Here is a 19,588-nt window from a genome sequence, read left to right on the forward strand (position 1 = left end):
AATTTAAGGGTTTTACGCACCAACCTAACTTTAGGGAGAGCACGATGGTGCTCTTTGCTTTTAACCCACAGAGAATGAAATGTTTTGTGTTTGAGTCCCTTGTCACTTTGCCTGGTCCTACCTTTACATTGTGGTTGTCTGGTCTGTTTGCCTGTCAATTCCGGATTCTTTACCCTGTCCAGGTGTTCCTGTAAGGCCTTCTCATTCCTCAGCCTGCGCTGCTCTTCTTTAGACAGCACCTCCTCCTCCTTTCTCTTTCCCTCTATCTCTTTGGCCTGGTCTTTATCTCTCCTATCCTTCTGACAAGGCCAAATTCTCTCCTCTTCTGCCATCCTCTCAAATTTGTCCATAAGGAGCTCTGCCTCTGTCTTTGGCGCTGTTACTTTGTCATTCCCATCTTTCTTTTGGACACTCTCACTTTTATTACTCACTTTGACCTGCAGAACCTGGGGGGACCTTGGCCACGCCTTGACTGCTCGTGGAAAACACAGAGAATTCTGAGAGAGAGAGAGAGAGAGAGAGAGAGAGAGAGAGAGAGAGAGAGAGAGAGAGAGAGAGAGAGAGAGAGAGAGAGAGAGAGAGAGAGAGAGAGAGAGAAAGAGAGAGAGAGAGAGAGAGAGAGAGAGATGCTTTGACTATATACAGACTCAGTGAGCATAGCCTTGCTATTGAGAGAGGCCGCCGGCCCACAAAATGAGGTGGAATCCCTCAGATTACACAGACCCAAAAAGAATTTTGAACTATTTGCCCATCGTTACAACACTGTATATAGACTTAATATGACATTTGAAATGTTTTTATTCTTTTGGAACTTCTGAGTGTAATGTTTACTGTTAATATTTATTGTTTATTTCTCTTTTGTTTACTACCTACTTCACTTGCTTTGACAATGTTAACATACGTTTCCCATGCCAATAAAGCCCTTAAATTGAAATTGAATTGAGAGAGAGAGAGAGAGAGAGAGAGCACATTTACACCCTCCACACTCTAATTGACAAACAAGTCAACCAAAACAAAGGCAAAATCTAGTCGTGTTTTGTAGACTTCAAGAAAGCATTTGATTCAATTTTGCACTAAGGTATTTTATTACAAACGAATAGTAAGTGGTATTGGAGGGAAAACATATGATGTTATTAAATCAATGTACACTAAAAACAACTTAAAATCGGCAACAAGCCGAGACTTCTTCTCTCAGGGACGTGGAGTGAATTAGGGCTGCCCAATAAGTGCAACACTATTTAACCTCTATGAATTGGCAAAAACATTAGAAGAATCGGCAGCACCTGGTCTCACCCTACACAACAATGAAATCAAGTGTCTGCTGTACGCAGATGACCTGGTGCAACTGTCTCCCACTTAGGAGGGGTTACAGCAGCATCTAGATCATCTGCACAGGTTCTGTCAGACCTGGGCTCTGACCGTTAATCTAAAAAAAAACAAATATAATGATATTCCAAAAAAAGGTCAGGAAATCAGGATGACAAATATAAATTCTATTTGGACACAGTTCTATTAGAACACACCAAAAATTACACGTATCTAGGACTAAATATCAGCAACACAGGTAGCTTTCACATGGCTGTGAATGAGCTGAGAGACAAAGCAAGAAGAGCCATTAAAAGGAATATTAAAATCGAAATTCCAATTAGATTCTGTCTCAATCAGTTATAGAACCAAGTGCTCTATATGGCAGCGAAGTATGGGGTCCGCTCTCTAATAATGAATTTCTCTCTGTCTCTCTCTCTCTGTCTCGCTCTTTCTCTCTCTCTCTCTCTCTTTCTCTGTCTCTCTCTCTGTTTCTCTCTCTGTCTCTCTCTCTGTTTCTCTCTGTCTCTGTCTCTGTCTCTGTCTCTGTCTCTGCTCTCTCTCTCTCTCTGTGTCTCTCTCTCTGTCTCTCTGTCTCTCTCTGTCTCGCTCTCTGTCTCTCTCTCTGTCTCTCTCTCTTGTACTTTTTTGTCTCCCCTCTCTCTAGATCTCTCGTCCTTTTTATCTTTGCACTGTGTCATCAAATACTTTGTGAAAAGTCTGTCCCTCTCTTTCCCCCTTCATGTTTTACCTTTGCATTTTGCTGACTGTTGATCATGCGGGTCCTTGCTCTTTAGCCCTGATGCAGTGAAAATAGAGTAATCTAAGGACAGAAAAGGAATATATATGAATGGAGATTTGATAGGACAATAACACACAGCAGTAAAAGTAGAGTTAAGTCCTATAGGCTGTTTCAATGCACCAGAGGAGTAGTCACACATAACTCAGTACCTTAGTGAGATACACTGCTGTTACTTAAATGTAATACAGTTTTATTAGCCTCCCCATGGGGATTAAGATGGCATCGTCTGAGTACAACGTAATGCTAAACCACCCTGAAGGATGCAAAGCAGAAACATCTGTGTACGCTATCCCTCATGCAGTGAAAAAGACAAAACTAAAAACAAAAAAAATGACGTCAGCTTTATGCGACATCTTTTTGAGTGCGGACCATCACACTTTATTGCTTATTTGAATTTAAGGATTTTACGCACCAACCTAACTTTAGGGAGAGCACGATGGTGCTCTTTGCTTTTAACCCACAGAGAATGAAATGTTTTGTGTTTGAGTCCCTTGTCACTTTGCCTGGTCCTACCTTTACATTGTGGTTGTCTGGTCTGTTTGCCTGTCAATTCCGGATTCTTTACCCTGTCCAGGTGTTCCTGTAAGGCCTTCTCATTCCTCAGCCTGCGCTGCTCTTCTTTAGACAGCACCTCCTCCTCCTTTCTCTTTCCCTCTATCTCTTTGGCCTGGTCTTTATCTCTCCTATCCTTCTGACAAGGCCAAATTCTCTCCTCTTCTGCCATCCTCTCAAATTTGTCCATAAGGAGCTCTGCCTCTGTCTTTGGCGCTATTACTTTGTCATTCCCATCTTTCTTTTGGACACTCTCACTTTTATTACTCACTTTGACCTGCAGAACCTGGGGGACCTTGGCCACGCCTTGACTGCTCGTGGAAAACACAGAGAATTCTGAGAGAGAGAGAGAGAGAGAGAGAGAGAGAGAGAGAGAGAGAGAGAGAGAGAGAGAGAGAGAGAGAGAGAGAGAGAGAGAGAGAGAGAGAAAGAGAGAGATAGAGAGAGAGAGAGAGATGCTTTGACTATATACAGACTCAGTGAGCATAGCCTTGCTATTGAGAGAGGCCGCCGGCCCACAAAATGAGGTGGAATCCCTCAGATTACACAGACCCAAAAAGAATTTTGAACTATTTGCCCATCGTTACAACACTGTATATAGACTTAATATGACATTTGAAATGTTTTTATTCTTTTGGAACTTCTGAGTGTAATGTTTACTGTTAATATTTATTGTTTATTTCTCTTTTGTTTACTACCTACTTCACTTGCTTTGACAATGTTAACATACGTTTCCCATGCCAATAAAGCCCTTAAATTGAAATTGAATTGAGAGAGAGAGAGAGAGAGAGAGCACACTTACACCCTCCACACTCTAATTGACAAACAAGTCAACCAAAACAAAGGCAAAATCTAGTCGTGTTTTGTAGACTTCAAGAAAGCATTTGATTCAATTTTGCACTAAGGTATTTTATTACAAACGAATAGTAAGTGGTATTGGAGGGAAAACATATGATGTTATTAAATCAATGTACACTAAAAACAACTTAAAATCGGCAACAAGCCGAGACTTCTTCTCTCAGGGACGTGGAGTGAATTAGGGCTGCCCAATAAGTGCAACACTATTTAACCTCTATGAATTGGCAAAAACATTAGAAGAATCGGCAGCACCTGGTCTCACCCTACACAACACTGAAATCAAGTGTCTGCTGTACGCAGATGACCTGGTGCAACTGTCTCCCACTTAGGAGGGGTTACAGCAGCATCTAGATCATCTGCACAGGTTCTGTCAGACCTGGGCTCTGACCGTTAATCTAAAAAAAACAAATATAATGATATTCCCAAAAAAGGTCAGGAAATCAGGATGACACATATAAATTCTATTTGGACACAGTTCTATTAGAACACACCAAAAATTACACGTATCTAGGACTAAATATCAGCAACACAGGTAGCTTTCACATGGCTGTGAATGAGCTGAGAGACAAAGCAAGAAGAGCCATTAAAAGGAATATTAAAATCGAAATTCCAATTAGATTCTGTCTCAATCAGTTATAGAACCAAGTGCTCTATATGGCAGCGAAGTATGGGGTCCGCTCTCTAATAATGAATTTCTCTCTGTCTCTCTCTCTCTGTCTCGCTCTTTCTCTCTCTCTCTCTCTCTTTCTCTGTCTCTCTCTCTGTTTCTCTCTCTGTCTCTCTCTCTGTTTCTCTCTGTCTCTGTCTCTGTCTCTGTCTCTGTCTCTGTCTCTCTCTCTCTCTCTGTGTCTCTCTCTCTGTCTCTCTGTCTCTCTCTGTCTCGCTCTCTGTCTCTCTCTCTGTCTCTCTCTCTTGTACTTTTTTGTCTCCCTCTCTCTAGATCTCTCGTCCTTTTTATCTTTGCACTGTGTCATCAAATACTTTGTGAAAAGTCTGTCCCTCTCTTTCCCCCTTCATGTTTTACCTTTGCATTTTGCTGACTGTTGATCATGCGGGTCCTTGCTCTTTAGCCCTGATGCAGTGAAAATAGAGTAATCTAAGGACAGAAAAGGAATATATATGAATGGAGATTTGATAGGACAATAACACACAGCAGTAAAAGTAGAGTTAAGTCCTATAGGCTGTTTCCAATGCACCAGAGGAGTAGTCACACATAACTCAGTACCTTAGTGAGATACACTGCTGTTACTTAAATGTAATACAGTTTTATTAGCCTCCCCATGGGGATTAAGATGGCATCGTCTGAGTACAACGTGATGCTAAACCACCCTGAAGGATGCAAAGCAGAAACATCTGTGTACGCTATCCCTCATGCAGTGAAAAAGACAAAACAAAAAACAAAAAAAATGACGTCAGCTTTATGCGACATCTTTTTGAGTGCGGACCATCACACTTTATTGCTTATTTGAATTTAAGGATTTTACGCACCAACCTAACTTTAGGGAGAGCACGATGGTGCTCTTTGCTTTTAACCCACAGAGAATGAAATGTTTTGTGTTTGAGTCCCTTGTCACTTTGCCTGGTCCTACCTTTACATTGTGGTTGTCTGGTCTGTTTGCCTGTCAATTCCGGATTCTTTACCCTGTCCAGGTGTTCCTGTAAGGCCTTCTCATTCCTCAGCCTGCGCTGCTCTTCTTTAGACAGCACCTCCTTATCCTTTCTCTTTCCCTCTATCTCTTTGGCCTGGTCTTTATCTCTCCTATCCTTCTGACAAGGCCAAATTCTCTCCTCTTCTGCCATCCTCTCAAATTTGTCCATAAGGAGCTCTGCCTCTGTCTTTGGCGCTGTTACTTTGTCATTCCCATCTTTCTTTTGGACACTCTCAATTTTATTACTCACTTTGACCTGCAGAACCTGGGGGACCTTGGCCACGCCTTGACTGCTCGTGGAAAACACAGAGAATTCTGAGAGAGAGAGAGAGAGAGAGAGAGAGAGAGAGAGAGAGAGAGAGAGAGAGAGAGAGAGAGAGAGAGAGAGAGAGAGAGAGAGAGAGAGAGAGAGAGAGAGAGAGAGAGATGTTGATTCAACGTCATCACATAAAAACAAAATTGGGTGGAAAGAAGGGTGATTCAACCAGAAAACTCCACTGATATCAGACAGCTAAATGCGTTGTTAGATTCTTTTTTGCCCTTCCGCGTCACTTTCTACACAGAAGACATCCGCTAAACATAGAATCAAGCTGTTTATCTGTCTCTCTGTGACTGACGATAACTTCGGCAGGAAGTTGACTACAAATAAAAAAGTTGCCAATATCTTTGCAATTCAACAAGCGAAGGATACAAATATGCTTCAACTGAAAACCGAGATGACTGCATTAGAAAATAAATCCAGTAGGCTGTATAGGCCTATATTTCAATCATATTGAAATCAATTTCATGTTCAGTCAATTTACTTCTATTTGTAGGCTACACTGTCTGTAATTTTTGACATCTTCGGCCATTATAAAAACGATACATCGTTAAAAAACTAGTAAGCTTAAGTTCCATCGCTATCAGGAAACCGGGCCCTGGTCTTTACCTTTGCACTTTGCTGGCTGGTCCTTCTGAGGGTTCAGCGTCTTTGACTCAGTTGCAGTAACCATGGAGACATCTGGCAAGACAAAGGAAAATGGTGGATGTTAATACCACACTCCATGTGTGCAGTTGTATAACACTTTCAATGTACAAAAGAACTGTAAACTAAGATGACCTTTGCACTGGGTCTGTTTGACCTCATAATACCATTAGAGAGAGAGAGAGAGAGAGAGAGAGAGAGAGAGAGAGAGGAGAGAGAGAGAGAGAGAGAGAGAGAGAGAGAGAGAGAGAGAGAGAGAGAGAGAGAGAGAGAGAGAGAGAGAGAGAGAGAGAGAGAGAGAGAGAGAGAGAGAGAGAGATTGGAAATAAACATCATCGCTGTTATTTAGAGCCTAGTGTGTCTCAGTTGGTATGGCATGGCGCTTGCAACACCAGGGTTGTGGGTTCGATTCCCACGTGGGGCCAGTATAAAAAGTATGAGAGTGTGAGAGTGTAGCTTTGACTATATACAGACTCAGTGAGCATAGCCTTGATATTGAGAGAGGCCGCCGTAAGCACTGCCCACAAAATGAGGTGGAATCCCTCAGATTACACAGACCCACAAAGAATTTTGAACTATTTGCCCATCGTTACAAAACTGTATATAGACGTAATATGACATTTGAAATGTCTTTATTCTTTTGGAACTTCTGAGTGTATTGTTTACTGTTAATATTTATTGTTTATTTCTCTTTTGTTTACTACCTACTTCACTTGCTTTGACAATGTTAACATACGTAGGGGCGGCAGGTAGCTTAGTGGTTAAGAGCGTTGTGCCAGTAACCGAAAGGTCGCTGGTTCTAATCCCCGAGCCGACTAGGTGAAAAATCTGTCGATGTGCCCTTGAGCAAGGCACTTAACCCTAATTGCTCCAGTAAGTCGCTCTGGATAAGAGCGTCTGCTAAATGACCAATTATTTTATTATTTATTTTTACGTTTCCCATGCCAATAAAGCCCTTAAATTGAAATTGAATTGAGAGAGAAAGAGAGAGACCACATTTACACCCTCCACACTCATTGACAAACAAGTCAACCAAAACAAAGGCAAAATCTACTCGTGTTTTGTAGACTTCAAGAAAGCATTTGATTCAATTTTGCATTAAGGTATTTTATTACAAACGAATAGTAAGTGGTATTGGAGGGAAAACATATGATGTTATTAAATCAATGTACACTAAAAACAACTTAAAATCGGCAACAAGCCGAGACTTCTTCTCTCAGGGACGTGGAGTGAAACAGGGCTGCCCAATAAGTGCAACACTATTTAACCTCTATGAATTGGCAAAAACATTAGAAGAATCGGCAGCACCTGGTCTCACCCTACACAACACTGAAATCAAGTGTCTGCTGTACGCAGATGACCTGGTGCAACTGTCTCCCACTTAGGAGGGGTTACAGCAGCATCTAGATCATCTGCACAGGTTAATAAAAAAAAACCCGAATATAATGATATTCCAAAAAAAGGTCAGGAAATCAGGATGACAAATATACATTCTATTTGGACACAGTTCTATTAGAACACACCAAAAATTACACGTATCTAGCACTAAATATCAGCAACACAGGTAGCTTTCACATGGCTGTGAATGAGCTGAGAGACAAAGCAAGAAGAGCCATTAAAAGGAATATTAAAATCGAAATTCCAATTAGAATCTGGCTCAATCAGTTATAGAACCAAGTGCTCTATATGGCAGCGAAGTATGGGGTCCGCTCTCTAATAATGAATTTCTCTCTGTCTCTCTCTCTCTGTCTCGCTCTTTCTCTCTCTCTCTCTCTCTTTCTCTGTCTCTCTCTCTGTTTCTCTCTCTGTCTCTCTCTCTGTTTCTCTCTGTCTCTGTCTCTCTCTCTCTCTCTCTCTGTGTCTCTCTCTCTGTCTCTCTGTCTCTCTCTCTCTCTCACTTTCTCTCTCTCTTTCTCTCTCTCGTCCTTTTTTGTCTCCCTCTCTCTATATCTCTCGTCCTTTTTATCTTTGCACTGTGTCATCAAATACTTTGTGAAAAGTCTGTCCCTCTCTATCCCCCTTCATGTTTTACCTTTGCATTTTGCTGACTGTTGATCATGCGGGTCCTTGCTCTTTAGCCCTGATGCAGTGAAAATAGAGTAATCTAAGGACAGAAAAGGAATATATATGAATGGAGATTTGATAGGACAATAACACACAGCAGTAAAAGTAGAGTTAAGTCCTATAGGCTGTTTCAATGCACCAGAGGAGTAGTCACACATAACTCAGTACCTTATTGAGATACACTGCTGTTACTTAAATGTAATACAGTTTTATTAGCCTCCCCATGGGGGATTAAGATGGCATCGTCTGAGTACAACGTGATGCTAAACCACCCTGAAGGATGCAAAGCAGAAACATCTGTGTACGCTATCCCTCATGCAGTGAAAAAGACAAAAACTAAAACAAAAAAAATGACGTCAGCTTTATGCGACATCTTTTTGAGTGCGGACCATCACACTTTATTGCTTATTTGAATTTAAGGGTTTTACGCACCAACCTAACTTTAGGGAGAGCACGATGGTGCTCTTTGCTTTTAAACCACAGAGAATGAAATGTTTTCTGTTTGAGTCCATTGTCACTTTGCCTGGTCCTACCTTTACATTGTGGTTGTCTGGTCTGTTTGCCTGTCAATTCCGGATTCTTTACCCTGTCCAGGTGTTCCTGTAAGGCCTTCTCATTCCTCAGCCTGCGCTGCTCTTCTTTAGACAGCACCTCAATCAATCAATCAATCAATTTTATTTTATATAGCCCTTCTTACATCAGCTAATATCTCGAAGTGCTGTACAGAAACCCAGCCTAAAACCCCAAACAGCTAGTAATGCAGGTGTAGAAGCACGGTGGCTAGGAAAAACTCCCTAGAAAGGCAAAACCTAGGAAGAAACCTAGAGAGGAACCAGGCTATGAGGGGTGGCCAGTCCTCTTCTGGCTGTGCCGGGTGGAGGTTATAACAGAACCATGCCAAGATGTTCAAAAATGTTCATTAGTGACAAGCATGGTCAAATAATAATCAGGAATAAATCTCAGTTGGCTTTTCATAGCCGATCATTAGAGTTTAAAACAGCAGGTCTGGGACAGGTAGGGGGTTCCATAACCGCAGGCAGAACAGTTTAAACTGGAATAGCAGCAAGGCCAGGCGGACTGGGGACAGCAAGGAGTCACCACGGCCGGTAGTCCCGACGTATGGTCCTAGGGCTCAGGTCTCTCAGTTGGCTTTTCATAGCCGATCATTTAGAGTTGAAAACAGCAGGTCTGGGACAGGTAGGGGTTTCGTAGCCGCAGGCAGAACAGTTGAAACTGGAATAGCAGCAAGGCCAGGCGGACTGGGGACAGCAAGGTGTCATCATGCCCGGTAGTCCTGACGTATGGTCCTAGGGCTCAGGTTCTCAGAGAGAAAGAGAGAACGAGAGAATTAGAGAGAGCATACTTAAATTCACACAGGACACTGGATAAGACAGGAGAAGTACTCCAGGTATAACCAACTAACCCCAGCCCCCGACACATAAACTACTGCAGCATAAATACTGGAGGCTGAGACAGGAGCGGTCCGGAGACACTGTGGCCCCATCCGAAGAAACCCCGGACAGGGCCAAACAGGAAGGATATAACCCCACCCACTCCGCCAAAGCACAGCCCCCGCACCACTAGAGGGATATCCCCAACCACCAACTTACAATCCTGAGACAAGGCCGAGTATAGCCCACAGAGGTCTCCACCATAGCACAAACCAAGGGGGGGGGCGCCAACCCAGACAGGAAGATCACGTCAGTAACTCAACCCACTCAAGTGACGCACCCCTCCCAGGGACGGCATGAAAGAGCACCAGCAAGCCAGTGACTCAGCCCCTGCAACAGGGTTAGAGGCAGAGAACCCCAGTGGAGAGGGGAACCGGCCCGGCAGAGACAGCAAGGGCTGTTCGTTGCTCCAGCCTTTCCGTTCACCTTCACACTCCTGGGCCAGACTACACTCAATCATATGACCTACTGAAGAGATAAGTCTTCAGTAAAGACTTAAAGGTTGAGACCGAGTCTGCGTCTCTCACATGGGTAGGCAGACTGTTCCATAAAAATGGAGATCTATAGGAGAAAGCCCTGCCTCCCGCTGTTTGCTTAGAAATTCTAGGGACAATTAGGAGGCCTGCGTCTTGTGACCGTAGCGTACGTATTGGTATGTACGGCAGGACCAACTCGGAAAGATAGGTAGGAGCAAGCCCATGTAACGCTTTATAGGTTAACAGTAAAACCTTGAAATCAGCCCTTGCCTTAACAGGGAAGCCAGTGTAGGGAAGCTAGCACTGGAGTAATATGATCAAATTTCTTGGTTCTAGTCAGGATTCTAGCAGCCGTATTTAGCACTAACTGAAGTTTATTTAGTGCTTTATCCGGGTAGCCGGAAAATAGAGCATTGCAGTAGTCTAATCTAGAAGTAACAAATGCATGGATTAATTTTTCTGCATCATTTTTGGACAGAAAATTTCTGATTTTTGCAATGTTACGTAGATGGAAAAAAGCTGTCCTTGAAACAGTCTTGATATGTTCGTCAAAAGAGAGATCAGGGTCAAGAGTAACGCCTAGGTCCTTCACAGTTTTATTTGAGACGACTTTACAACCATCAAGATGAATTGTCAGATTTAACAGAAGATCTCTTTGTTTCTTGGGACCTAGTACAAGCATCTCTGTTTTGTCCGAGTTTAAAAGTAAAAAGTTTTCAGCCATCCACTTCCTTATGTCTGAAACACAGGCTTCTAGCGAGGGCAATTTTGGGGCTTCACCATGCTTCATTGAAATGTACAGCTGTGTGTCATCCGCATAGCAGTGAAAGTTAACATTATGTTTTCGAATAACATCCCCAAGAGGTAAAATATATAGTGAAAACAATAGTGGTCCTAAAACGGAACCTTGAGGAACACCGAAATGTACAGTTGATTTGTCGGAGGACAGACCATTCACAGAGACAAACTGATATCTTTCCGACAGGTAGGATCTAAACCAGGCCAGAACTTGTCCGTGTAGACCAATTTGGGTTTCCAGTCTCTCCAAAAGAATGTGGTGATCGATGGTGTCAAAGGCAGCACTAAGGTCTAGTAGCACGAGGACAGATGCAGAGCCTCGGTCTGACGCCATTAAAAGGTCATTTACCACCTTCACAAGTGCAGTCTCAGTGCTATGATGGGGTCTAAAACCAGACTGAAGCATTTCGTATACATTGTTTGTCTTCAGAAAGGCAGTGAGTTGCTGCGCAACAGCTTTTTCTAAAATTTTTGAGAGGAATGGAAGATTCGATATAGGCCGATAGTTTTTTATATTTTCCGGGTCAAGGTTTGGCTTTTTCAAGAGAGGCTTTATCACTGCCACTTTTAGTGAGTTTGGTACACATCCGGTGGATAGAGAGCTGTTTATTATGTTCAACATAGGAGGGCCAAGCACAGGAAGCAGCTCCTTCAGCAGTTTAGTAGGAATAGGATCCAGTATGCAGCTTGAAGGTTTAGAGGCCATGATTATTTTCATCATTGTGTCAAGAGATATAGTACTAAAACACTTAAGTGTCTCTCCCGATCCCAGGCCCTCGCAAAAGCTGTGCAGATCCAGGACAGCTAAGCCCTGGAGGAATACGCAGATTCAAAGAGGAGTCCGTAATTTGCTTTCTAATGGTCATGATCTTTTCCTCAAAGAAATTCATGAATTTATCACTGCTGAAGTGAAAACCATCCTCTCTTGGGGAATGCTGCTTTTTAGTTAGCTTTGCAACAGTATCAAAAAGAAATTTTGGATTGTTCTTATTTTCCTCGATTAATTTGGAAAAGTAGGATGATCGAGCAGCAGTGAGGGCTCTTCGGTACTGCACGGTACTGTCTTTCCAAGCTAGTCGGAAGACTTCCAGTTTGGTGTGGCGCCATTTCCGTTCCAATTTCCTGGAAGCTTGCTTCAAAGCTCGGGTATTTTCTGTATACCAGGGAGCTAGTTTCTTATGACAAATGTTTTTCGTTTTTAGGGGTGCAACTGCATCTAGGGTATTGCGCAAGGTTAAATTGAGTTCCTCAGTTAAGTGGTTAACTGATTTTTGTCCTCTGACGTCCTTGGGTAGGCAGAAGGAGTCTGGAAGGGCATCAATGAATTTTTGTGTTGTCTGAGAATTTATAGCACGACTTTTGATGCTCCTTGGTTGGGGTCTGAGCAGATTATTTGTTGCGATTGCAAACGTAATAAAATGGTGGTCCGATAGTCCAGGATTTTGTGGAAAAACATTAAGATCTACAACATTTATTCCATGGGACAAAACTAGGTCCAGAGTATGACTGTGGCAGTGAGTAGGTCCAGAGACATGTTGGACAAAACCCACTGAGTCGATAATGGCTCCGAAAGACTTTTGGAGTGGGTCTGTGGACTTCTCCATGTGAATATTAAAATCACCAAAAATTAGAATATGATCTGCTATGACTACAAGGTCTGATAGGAATTCAGGAAACTCAGAGAGGAACGCTGTATATGGCCCAGGAGGCCTGTAAACAGTAGCTATAAAAAGTGATTGAGTAGGCTGCATAGATTTCATGACTAGAAGCTCGAAAGATGAAAACGTCATTTTTTTTTTGTAAATTGAAATTTGCTATCGTAAATGTTAGCAACACCTCCGCCTTTGCGGGATGCACGGGGAATATGGTCACTAGTGTAACCAGGAGGTGAGGCCTCATTTAACACAGCAAATTCATCAGGCTTAAGCCATGTTTCAGTCAGGCCAATCACATCAAGATTATGATCAGTGATGAGTTCATTGACTATGACTGCCTTTGAAGTGAGGGATCTAACATTAAGTAACCCTATTTTGAGATGTGAGGTATCACGATCTCTTTCAATAATGGCAGGAATGGAGGAGGTCTTTATCCTAATAAGATTGCTAGGGTGAACACCACCATGTTTAGTTTTGCCCAACCTAGGTCGAGGCACAGACACAGTCTCAATGGGTATGGCTGAGCTGACTACACTGACTATGCTATTGGCAGACTCCACTAAGCTGGCAGGTTGGCTAACAGCCTGCTGCCTGGCCTGCACCCTATTTCACTGTGGGGCTAGAGGAGTTAGAGCCCTATCTATGTTGGTAGATAAGAGGAGAGCACCCCTCCAGTTAGGATGGAGTCCGTCACTCCTCAGCAGGTCAGGCTTGATCCTGTTTGTGGGTGAGTCCCAGAAAGAGGGCCAATTATCCACAAATGTTATCTTTTGGGAGGGGCAGAAAACAGTTTTCAACCAGCGATTGAGTGCTGAGACTCTGCTGTAGAGCTCATCACTTCCCCTAACTGGGAGGGGGCCAGAGACAATTACTCGATGCCGACACATCTTTCTAGCTGATTTACACGCTGAAGCTATGTTGCACTTGGTGACCTCTGACTGTTTCATCCTAACATCGTTGGTGCCGACGTGGATAACAATATCTCTATACTCTCTACACTCGCCAGTTTTAGCTTTAGCCAGCACCATCTTTAGATTAGCCTTAACGTCGGTAGCCCTGCCCCCTGGTAAACAGTGTATGATCGCTGGGTGATTCGTTTTAAGTCTAATACTGCGGGTAATGGAGTCGCCGATGACTAGGGTTTTCAATTTGTCAGAGCTAATGGTGGGAGCCTTCGGAGTCTCAGACCCCGTAACGGGAGGAGTAGAGACTAGAGAAGACTCAGACTCAGACTCCGACTCGCTACATAATGGGGAAAACCGGTTGAAGGTTTCTGTCGGCTGAATGAGCGACACCGGTTGAGCATTCCAACAGTATTTCCCTCCAGAAGCCATGAGAAAGTTGTCCGGCTGCGGGGACTGTGCGGGGGGATTTATACTAACATTACTGTCTGTACTTACTGGTGGCACAGACGCTGTTTCTTCCTTTCCTACACTGATATTACCCTTGCCTAACGATTGCGTCTGAAGCTGGGCTTGTAGCACAGCTATTCTCGCCGTAAGGCGAGAATTCTCCTGTATATTATGAGTACAGCGACTGCAATTAGAAGACATCATGTTAATGTTACTACTTAGCTTCGGCTGTTGAAGATGTTGATGAACCATGTCCAGATAAAGCGTCCGGAGTGAAAAAGTTGAATAAGGGAAAAAAGTTGCGATGGAAAAAGGAAAATAACGTAAAGTTGGCAGCTAAAACGCACAGGAAAAAGACTCTTCTGACTCTTCTGTCTCGGGATAAACGTCCGGGGTGAAAAAGTTTAACGAAAAAAGATGAGTGAGGACAAAACTAAAAAGTTGGTAAATTTGTTGAACACAGAGATTGATTAAACGTTTATTAAAAGTAAAACGTGAATAGTTTGTTAGGTAGCCAAGTAGCAACAAACAGCAGAGCAGCACGGAGACAATGCGGAAGCGAGACGGAAGTCACGTGTCACGTAACAACTCAATAGCACATTGGTAGATCCTTCAAACACCCCCAAACAGGGAAACAGATCCCAATCAAAGGTGTTACCTCCTCCTCCTTTATCTTTCCCTCTATCTCTTTGGCCTGGTCTTTATCTCTCCTATCCTTCTGACAAGGCCAAATTCTCTCCTCTTCTGCCATCCTCTCAAATTTGTCCATAAGGAGCTCTGCCTCTGTCTTTGGCGCTGTTACTTTGTCATTCCCATCTTTCTTTTGGACACTCTCACTTTTATTACTCACTTTGACGGGGGACCTTGGCCACGCCTTGACTGCTCGTGTAAAACACAGAGAAATCTGAGAGAGAGAGAGAGAGAGAGAGAGAGAGAGAGAGAGAGAGAGAGAGAGAGAAGCTTTGACTATATACAGACTCAGTGAGCATAGCCTTGCTATTGAGAGAGGCCGCCGTAGGCACTGCCCAAAAAATGAGGTGGAATCCCTCAGATTACACAGACCCACAAAGAATTTTGAACTCTTTGCCCATCGTTACAACACTGTATATAGACGTAATATGACATTTGAAATGTCTTTATTCTTTTGGAACTTCTGAGTGTAATGTTTACTGTTAATATTTATTGTTTATTTCTCTTTTGTTTACTACCTACTTCACTTGCTTTGACAATGTTAACATACGTTTCGCATGCCAATAAAGCCCTTAAATTGAAATTGAATTGAGAGAGAGAGAGAGAGAGAGAGAGAGAGACCACATTTACACCCTCCACACTCTAATTGACAAACAAGTCAACCAAAACAAAGGCAAAATCTACTCGTGGTTTGTAGACTTCAAGAAAGCATTTGATTCAATTTTGCACTAAGGTATTTTATTACAAACGAATAGTAAGTGGTATTGGAGGGAAAACATATGATGTTATTAAATCAATGTACACTAAAAACAACTTAAAATCGGCAACAAGCCGAGACTTCTTCTCTCAGGGACGTGGAGTGAAACAGGACTGCCCAATAAGTGCAACACTATTTAACCTCTATGAATTGGCAAAAAACATTAGAAGAATCGGCAGCACCTGGTCTCACCCTACACAACACTGAAATCAAGTGTCTGCTGTATGCAGATGACCTGATGCAACTGTCTCCCCACTTAGGAGGGGTTACAGCAGCATCTAGATCATCTGCACAGGTTCTGTCAGACCTGGGCTCTGACCGTTAATCTAAAAAAATGAATATAATGATATTCCAAAAAAGGTCAGGAAATCAGGATGACAAATATAAATTCTATTTGGACACAGTTCTATTAGAACACACCAAAAATTACACGTATCTAGGACTAAATATCAGCAACACAGGTAGCTTTCACATGGCTGTGAATGAGCTGAGAGACAAAGCAAGAAGAGCCATTAAAAGGAATATTAAAATCGAAATTCCAATTAGAATCTGGCTCAATCAGTTATAGAACCAAGTGCTCTATATGGCAGCGAAGTATGGGGTCCGCTCTGTAATAATGAATTTCTCTCTGTCTCTCTCTCTCTGTCTCGCTCTTTCTCTCTCTCTCTCTCTCTTTCTCTGTCTCTCTCTCTGTTTCTCTCTCTGTCTCTCTCTCTGTTTATCTCTGTCTCTGTCTCTGTCTCTCTCTGTCTCTCTCTGTCTCTCTCTCTGTCTCTCTCTCTGTCTCTCTCTCTTGTCCTTTATTGTCTCCCTCTCTCTAGATCTCTCGTCCTTTTTATCTTTGCACTGTGTCATCAAATACTTTGTGAAAAGTCTGTCCCTCTCTTTCCCCCTTCATGTTTTACCTTTGCATTTTGCTGACTGTTGATCATGCGGGTCCTTGCTCTTTAGCCCTGATGCAGTGAAAATAGAGTAATCTAAGGACAGAAAAGGAATATATATGAATGGAGATTTGATAGGACAATAACACACAGCAGTAAAAGTAGAGTTAAGTCCTATAGGCTGTTTCAATGCACCAGAGGAGTAGTCACACATAACTCAGTACCTTAGTGAGATACACTGCTGTTAATTAAATGTAATACAGTTTTATTAGCCTCCCCATGGGGATTAAGATGGCATCGTCTGAGTACAACGTGATGCTAAACCACCCTGAAGGATGCAAAGCAGAAACATCTGTGTACGCTATCCCTCATGCAGTGAAAAAAGACAAAAACAAAAACAAAAAAAATGACGTCAGCTTTATGCGACATCTTTTTGAGTCGCGGACCATCACACTTTATTGCTTATTTGAATTTAAGGGTTTTACGCACCAACCTAACTTTAGGAGAGCACGATGGTGCTCTTTGCTTTTAAACCACAGAGAATGAAATGTTTTGTGTTTGAGTCCCTTGTCACTTTGCCTGGTCCTACCTTTACATTGTGGTTGTCTGGTCTGTTTGCCTGTCAATTCCGGATTCTTTACCCTGTCCAGGTGTTCCTGTAAGGCCTTCTCATTCCTCAGCCTGCGCTGCTCTTCTTTAGACAGCACCTCCTTATCCTTTCTTTTTCCCTCTATCTCTTTGGCCTGGTCTTTATCTCTCCTATCCTTCTGACAAGGCCAAATTCTCTCCTCTTCTGCCATCCTCTCAAATTTGTCCATAAGGAGCTCTGCCTCTGTCTTTGGCGCTGTTACTTTGTCATTCCCATCTTTCTTTTGGACACTCTCAATTTTATTACTCACTTTGACCTGCAGAACCTGGGGGACCTTGGCCACGCCTTGACTGCTCGTGGAAAACACAGAGAATTCTGAGAGAGAGAGAGAGAGAGAGAGAGAGAGAGAGAGAGAGAGAGAGAGAGAGAGAGAGAGAGAGATGTTGATTCAACGTCATCACATAAAAACAAAATTGGGTGGAAAGAAGGGTGATTCAACCAGAAAACTCCACTGATATCAGACAGCTAAATGCGTTGTTAGATTCTTTTTTGCCCTTCCGCGTCACTTTCTACACAGAAGACATCTGCTAAACATAGAATCAAGCTGTTTATCTGTCTCTCTGTGACTGACGATAACTTCGGCAGGAAGTTGACTACAAATACAAAGTTGCCAATATCTTTGCAATTCAACAAGCGAAGGATAAAAATATGCTTCAACTGAAAACCGAGATGACTGCATTAGAAAATAAATCCAGTAGGCTGTATAGACCTATATTCAATCATATTGAAATCAATTTCATGTTCAGTCAATTTACTTCTATTTGTAGGCTACACTGTCTGTAATTTTTGACATCTTCGGCCATTATAAAAACGATACATCGTTAAAACACTAGTAAGCTTAAGTTCCATCGCTATCAGGAAACCGGGCCCTGGTCTTTACCTTTGCACTTTGCTGGCTGGTCCTTCTGAGGGTTCAGAGTCTTTGAGTCAGTTGCAGTAACCATGGAGACATCTGACAAGACAAAGGAAAATGGAGGATGTTAATACCACACTCCATGTGTGCAGTTGTATAACACTTTCAATGTACAAAAGAACTGTAAACTAAGATGACCTTTTGCACTGGGTCTGTTTGACCTCAGCACCAGCTGAGAAGATGGAGGAATCTGGGAGAGAGGGAGTTGGGAAACAGACAGTATAAGTTAAGGTGTTGAAGCTAACCTCACATATCACACTTTATTCTCTGTCTATTCCCTCTCCTTTTTACCTTTGACCTCCAGCTCTCTCATTTGTTTCTCCATGTGTGTCATATTTTCTTCTGCACTTAGTCTCTTTTCTTTCAGGAGCTCTCTCCTGTCTCCTTCCCTTGCTTCCTTCACACACTTATTTTCATCTTCCTTTCTCTCTTCCCCGTCTCTTCTTTTTCTATCGCTCAGGGTCTCCGTTAGCTTGGCTTGCTTTTTCAGCATCTGTTGTTCTTCTCCCATCTTTCTCTTTGCTTCTTCCACCTTTCTCTTTGCTTCTTCCATCTTTCTCTTTGCTTCTCCCATCTTTCTCTTTGCTTCTTCCACCGTTCTCTTTGCTTCTTCCATCATTATCTTTGCTTCTTCCACCTTTCTCTTTGCTTCTTCCATCTTTCTCTTTGCTTCTTCCACCTTTCTATTTGCTTCTTCCACCTTTCTCTTTGCCTTCCTCTCTGCTTTCATCCATGCATCTTCCTTTCGGTTTTCTTCTTCCTTCCAGTAAAACTCTTTCCATTCCTCCACTCTCTTCTTTTCAGATATCTCCCACTTGTCTCTCTCTCCTCCTGTCTTTTTCTTCTGGAGCGCCATCTGTTTCTCTACCTTTTGCCTCTCAGATTTCTCCATTAACCTCCTCCTTTCCTCCTCCATCTCTCTCTCCCTTTCCCTCATTCTAATATCCATCAACAGCAACTCTTCATCCTTCATCTGATTTATTTTTGCATGCTCCTTCTTCTCCTCCCTCTTCATCCTCTCAAGTCTGTCCCTCTCCACTTCCTTCAACACCATCTCTCTATTCATCTCCAGAGACTGTCTCTCTATCCATCTCATCTCTCCCCCATACAGGCCAATTGCTTCAGCAGGCCCACCTCCTTCCTTAGCAGGCCCACCTCAACATGCAAGTCGCCCTGACCAAAACTGTGCACTTCCAATACGAATGAGCTCTAAAAGAGAGTTCCTAAATGTTAGCAACCTACAGGATGCTGCTAATGGAAAACAAATCCTTAAACAACCTAAAGACAGCATCGGCATCAAAAGAAATAAAGCAAATCACTTTTAACAGTTCCACATTAATTTTTTACACAATTGCCAAAGATCAATTTGACATTAACGTAAATTCCAAATTGACAAAATTTACATTTACAGTGGGGGAAAAAAGTATTTAGTCAGCCACCAATTGTGCAAGTTCTCCCACTTAAAAAGATGAGAGAGGCCTGTAATTTCATCATAGGTACACGTCAACTATGACAGACAAATAGAGAAAAAAAAAATCTAGAAAATCACATTGTAGGATTTTTAATGAATTTATTTGCAAATTATGGTGGAAAATAAGTATTTGGTCACCTACAAACAAGCAAGATTTCTGGCTCTCACAGACCTGTAACTTCTTCTTTAAGAGGCTCCTCTGTCCTCCACTCGGTACTGTCACGCCCTGGCTCTGGGGACTCTAGTATGTTGAGCCAGGGTGTGAGTTTTCATTTGTGTTTGTTCTGGTTTTGTATTTCTA

General features: G+C 42.5%; 1 protein-coding gene and 1 long non-coding RNA gene across 2 annotated transcripts in view; both read right to left on the reverse strand.

The window, feature by feature from the left end:
• Nucleotides 1-444, reverse strand: part of LOC123483415 (vicilin-like seed storage protein At2g18540) — a 30,736-nt gene extending 30,292 nt beyond the window's left edge. The window contains exon 1 of the mRNA XM_045213394.1: nucleotides 122-444. Within this exon, the coding sequence (XP_045069329.1) occupies nucleotides 122-350 (229 nt within the window). The 5' untranslated portion in view covers nucleotides 351-444. The remainder of the gene's footprint in view (nucleotides 1-121) is intronic.
• Nucleotides 445-14,815: 14,371 nt separating this feature from the next.
• On the reverse strand, nucleotides 14,816-17,147 carry LOC123483419. Its single transcript, XR_006658234.1, has 3 exons — nucleotides 16,844-17,147; nucleotides 16,279-16,350; nucleotides 14,816-14,830 (listed from the first exon to the last, which is right to left on the reverse strand). It is a non-coding gene; the product is annotated as an uncharacterized LOC123483419 (long non-coding RNA).
• Nucleotides 17,148-19,588: the final 2,441 nt, after the last annotated feature.

The sequence above is a fragment of the Coregonus clupeaformis genome, unplaced genomic scaffold, assembly GCF_020615455.1.
Source record: "Coregonus clupeaformis isolate EN_2021a unplaced genomic scaffold, ASM2061545v1 scaf0108, whole genome shotgun sequence".
Lineage (NCBI taxonomy): Eukaryota > Metazoa > Chordata > Actinopteri > Salmoniformes > Salmonidae > Coregonus > Coregonus clupeaformis.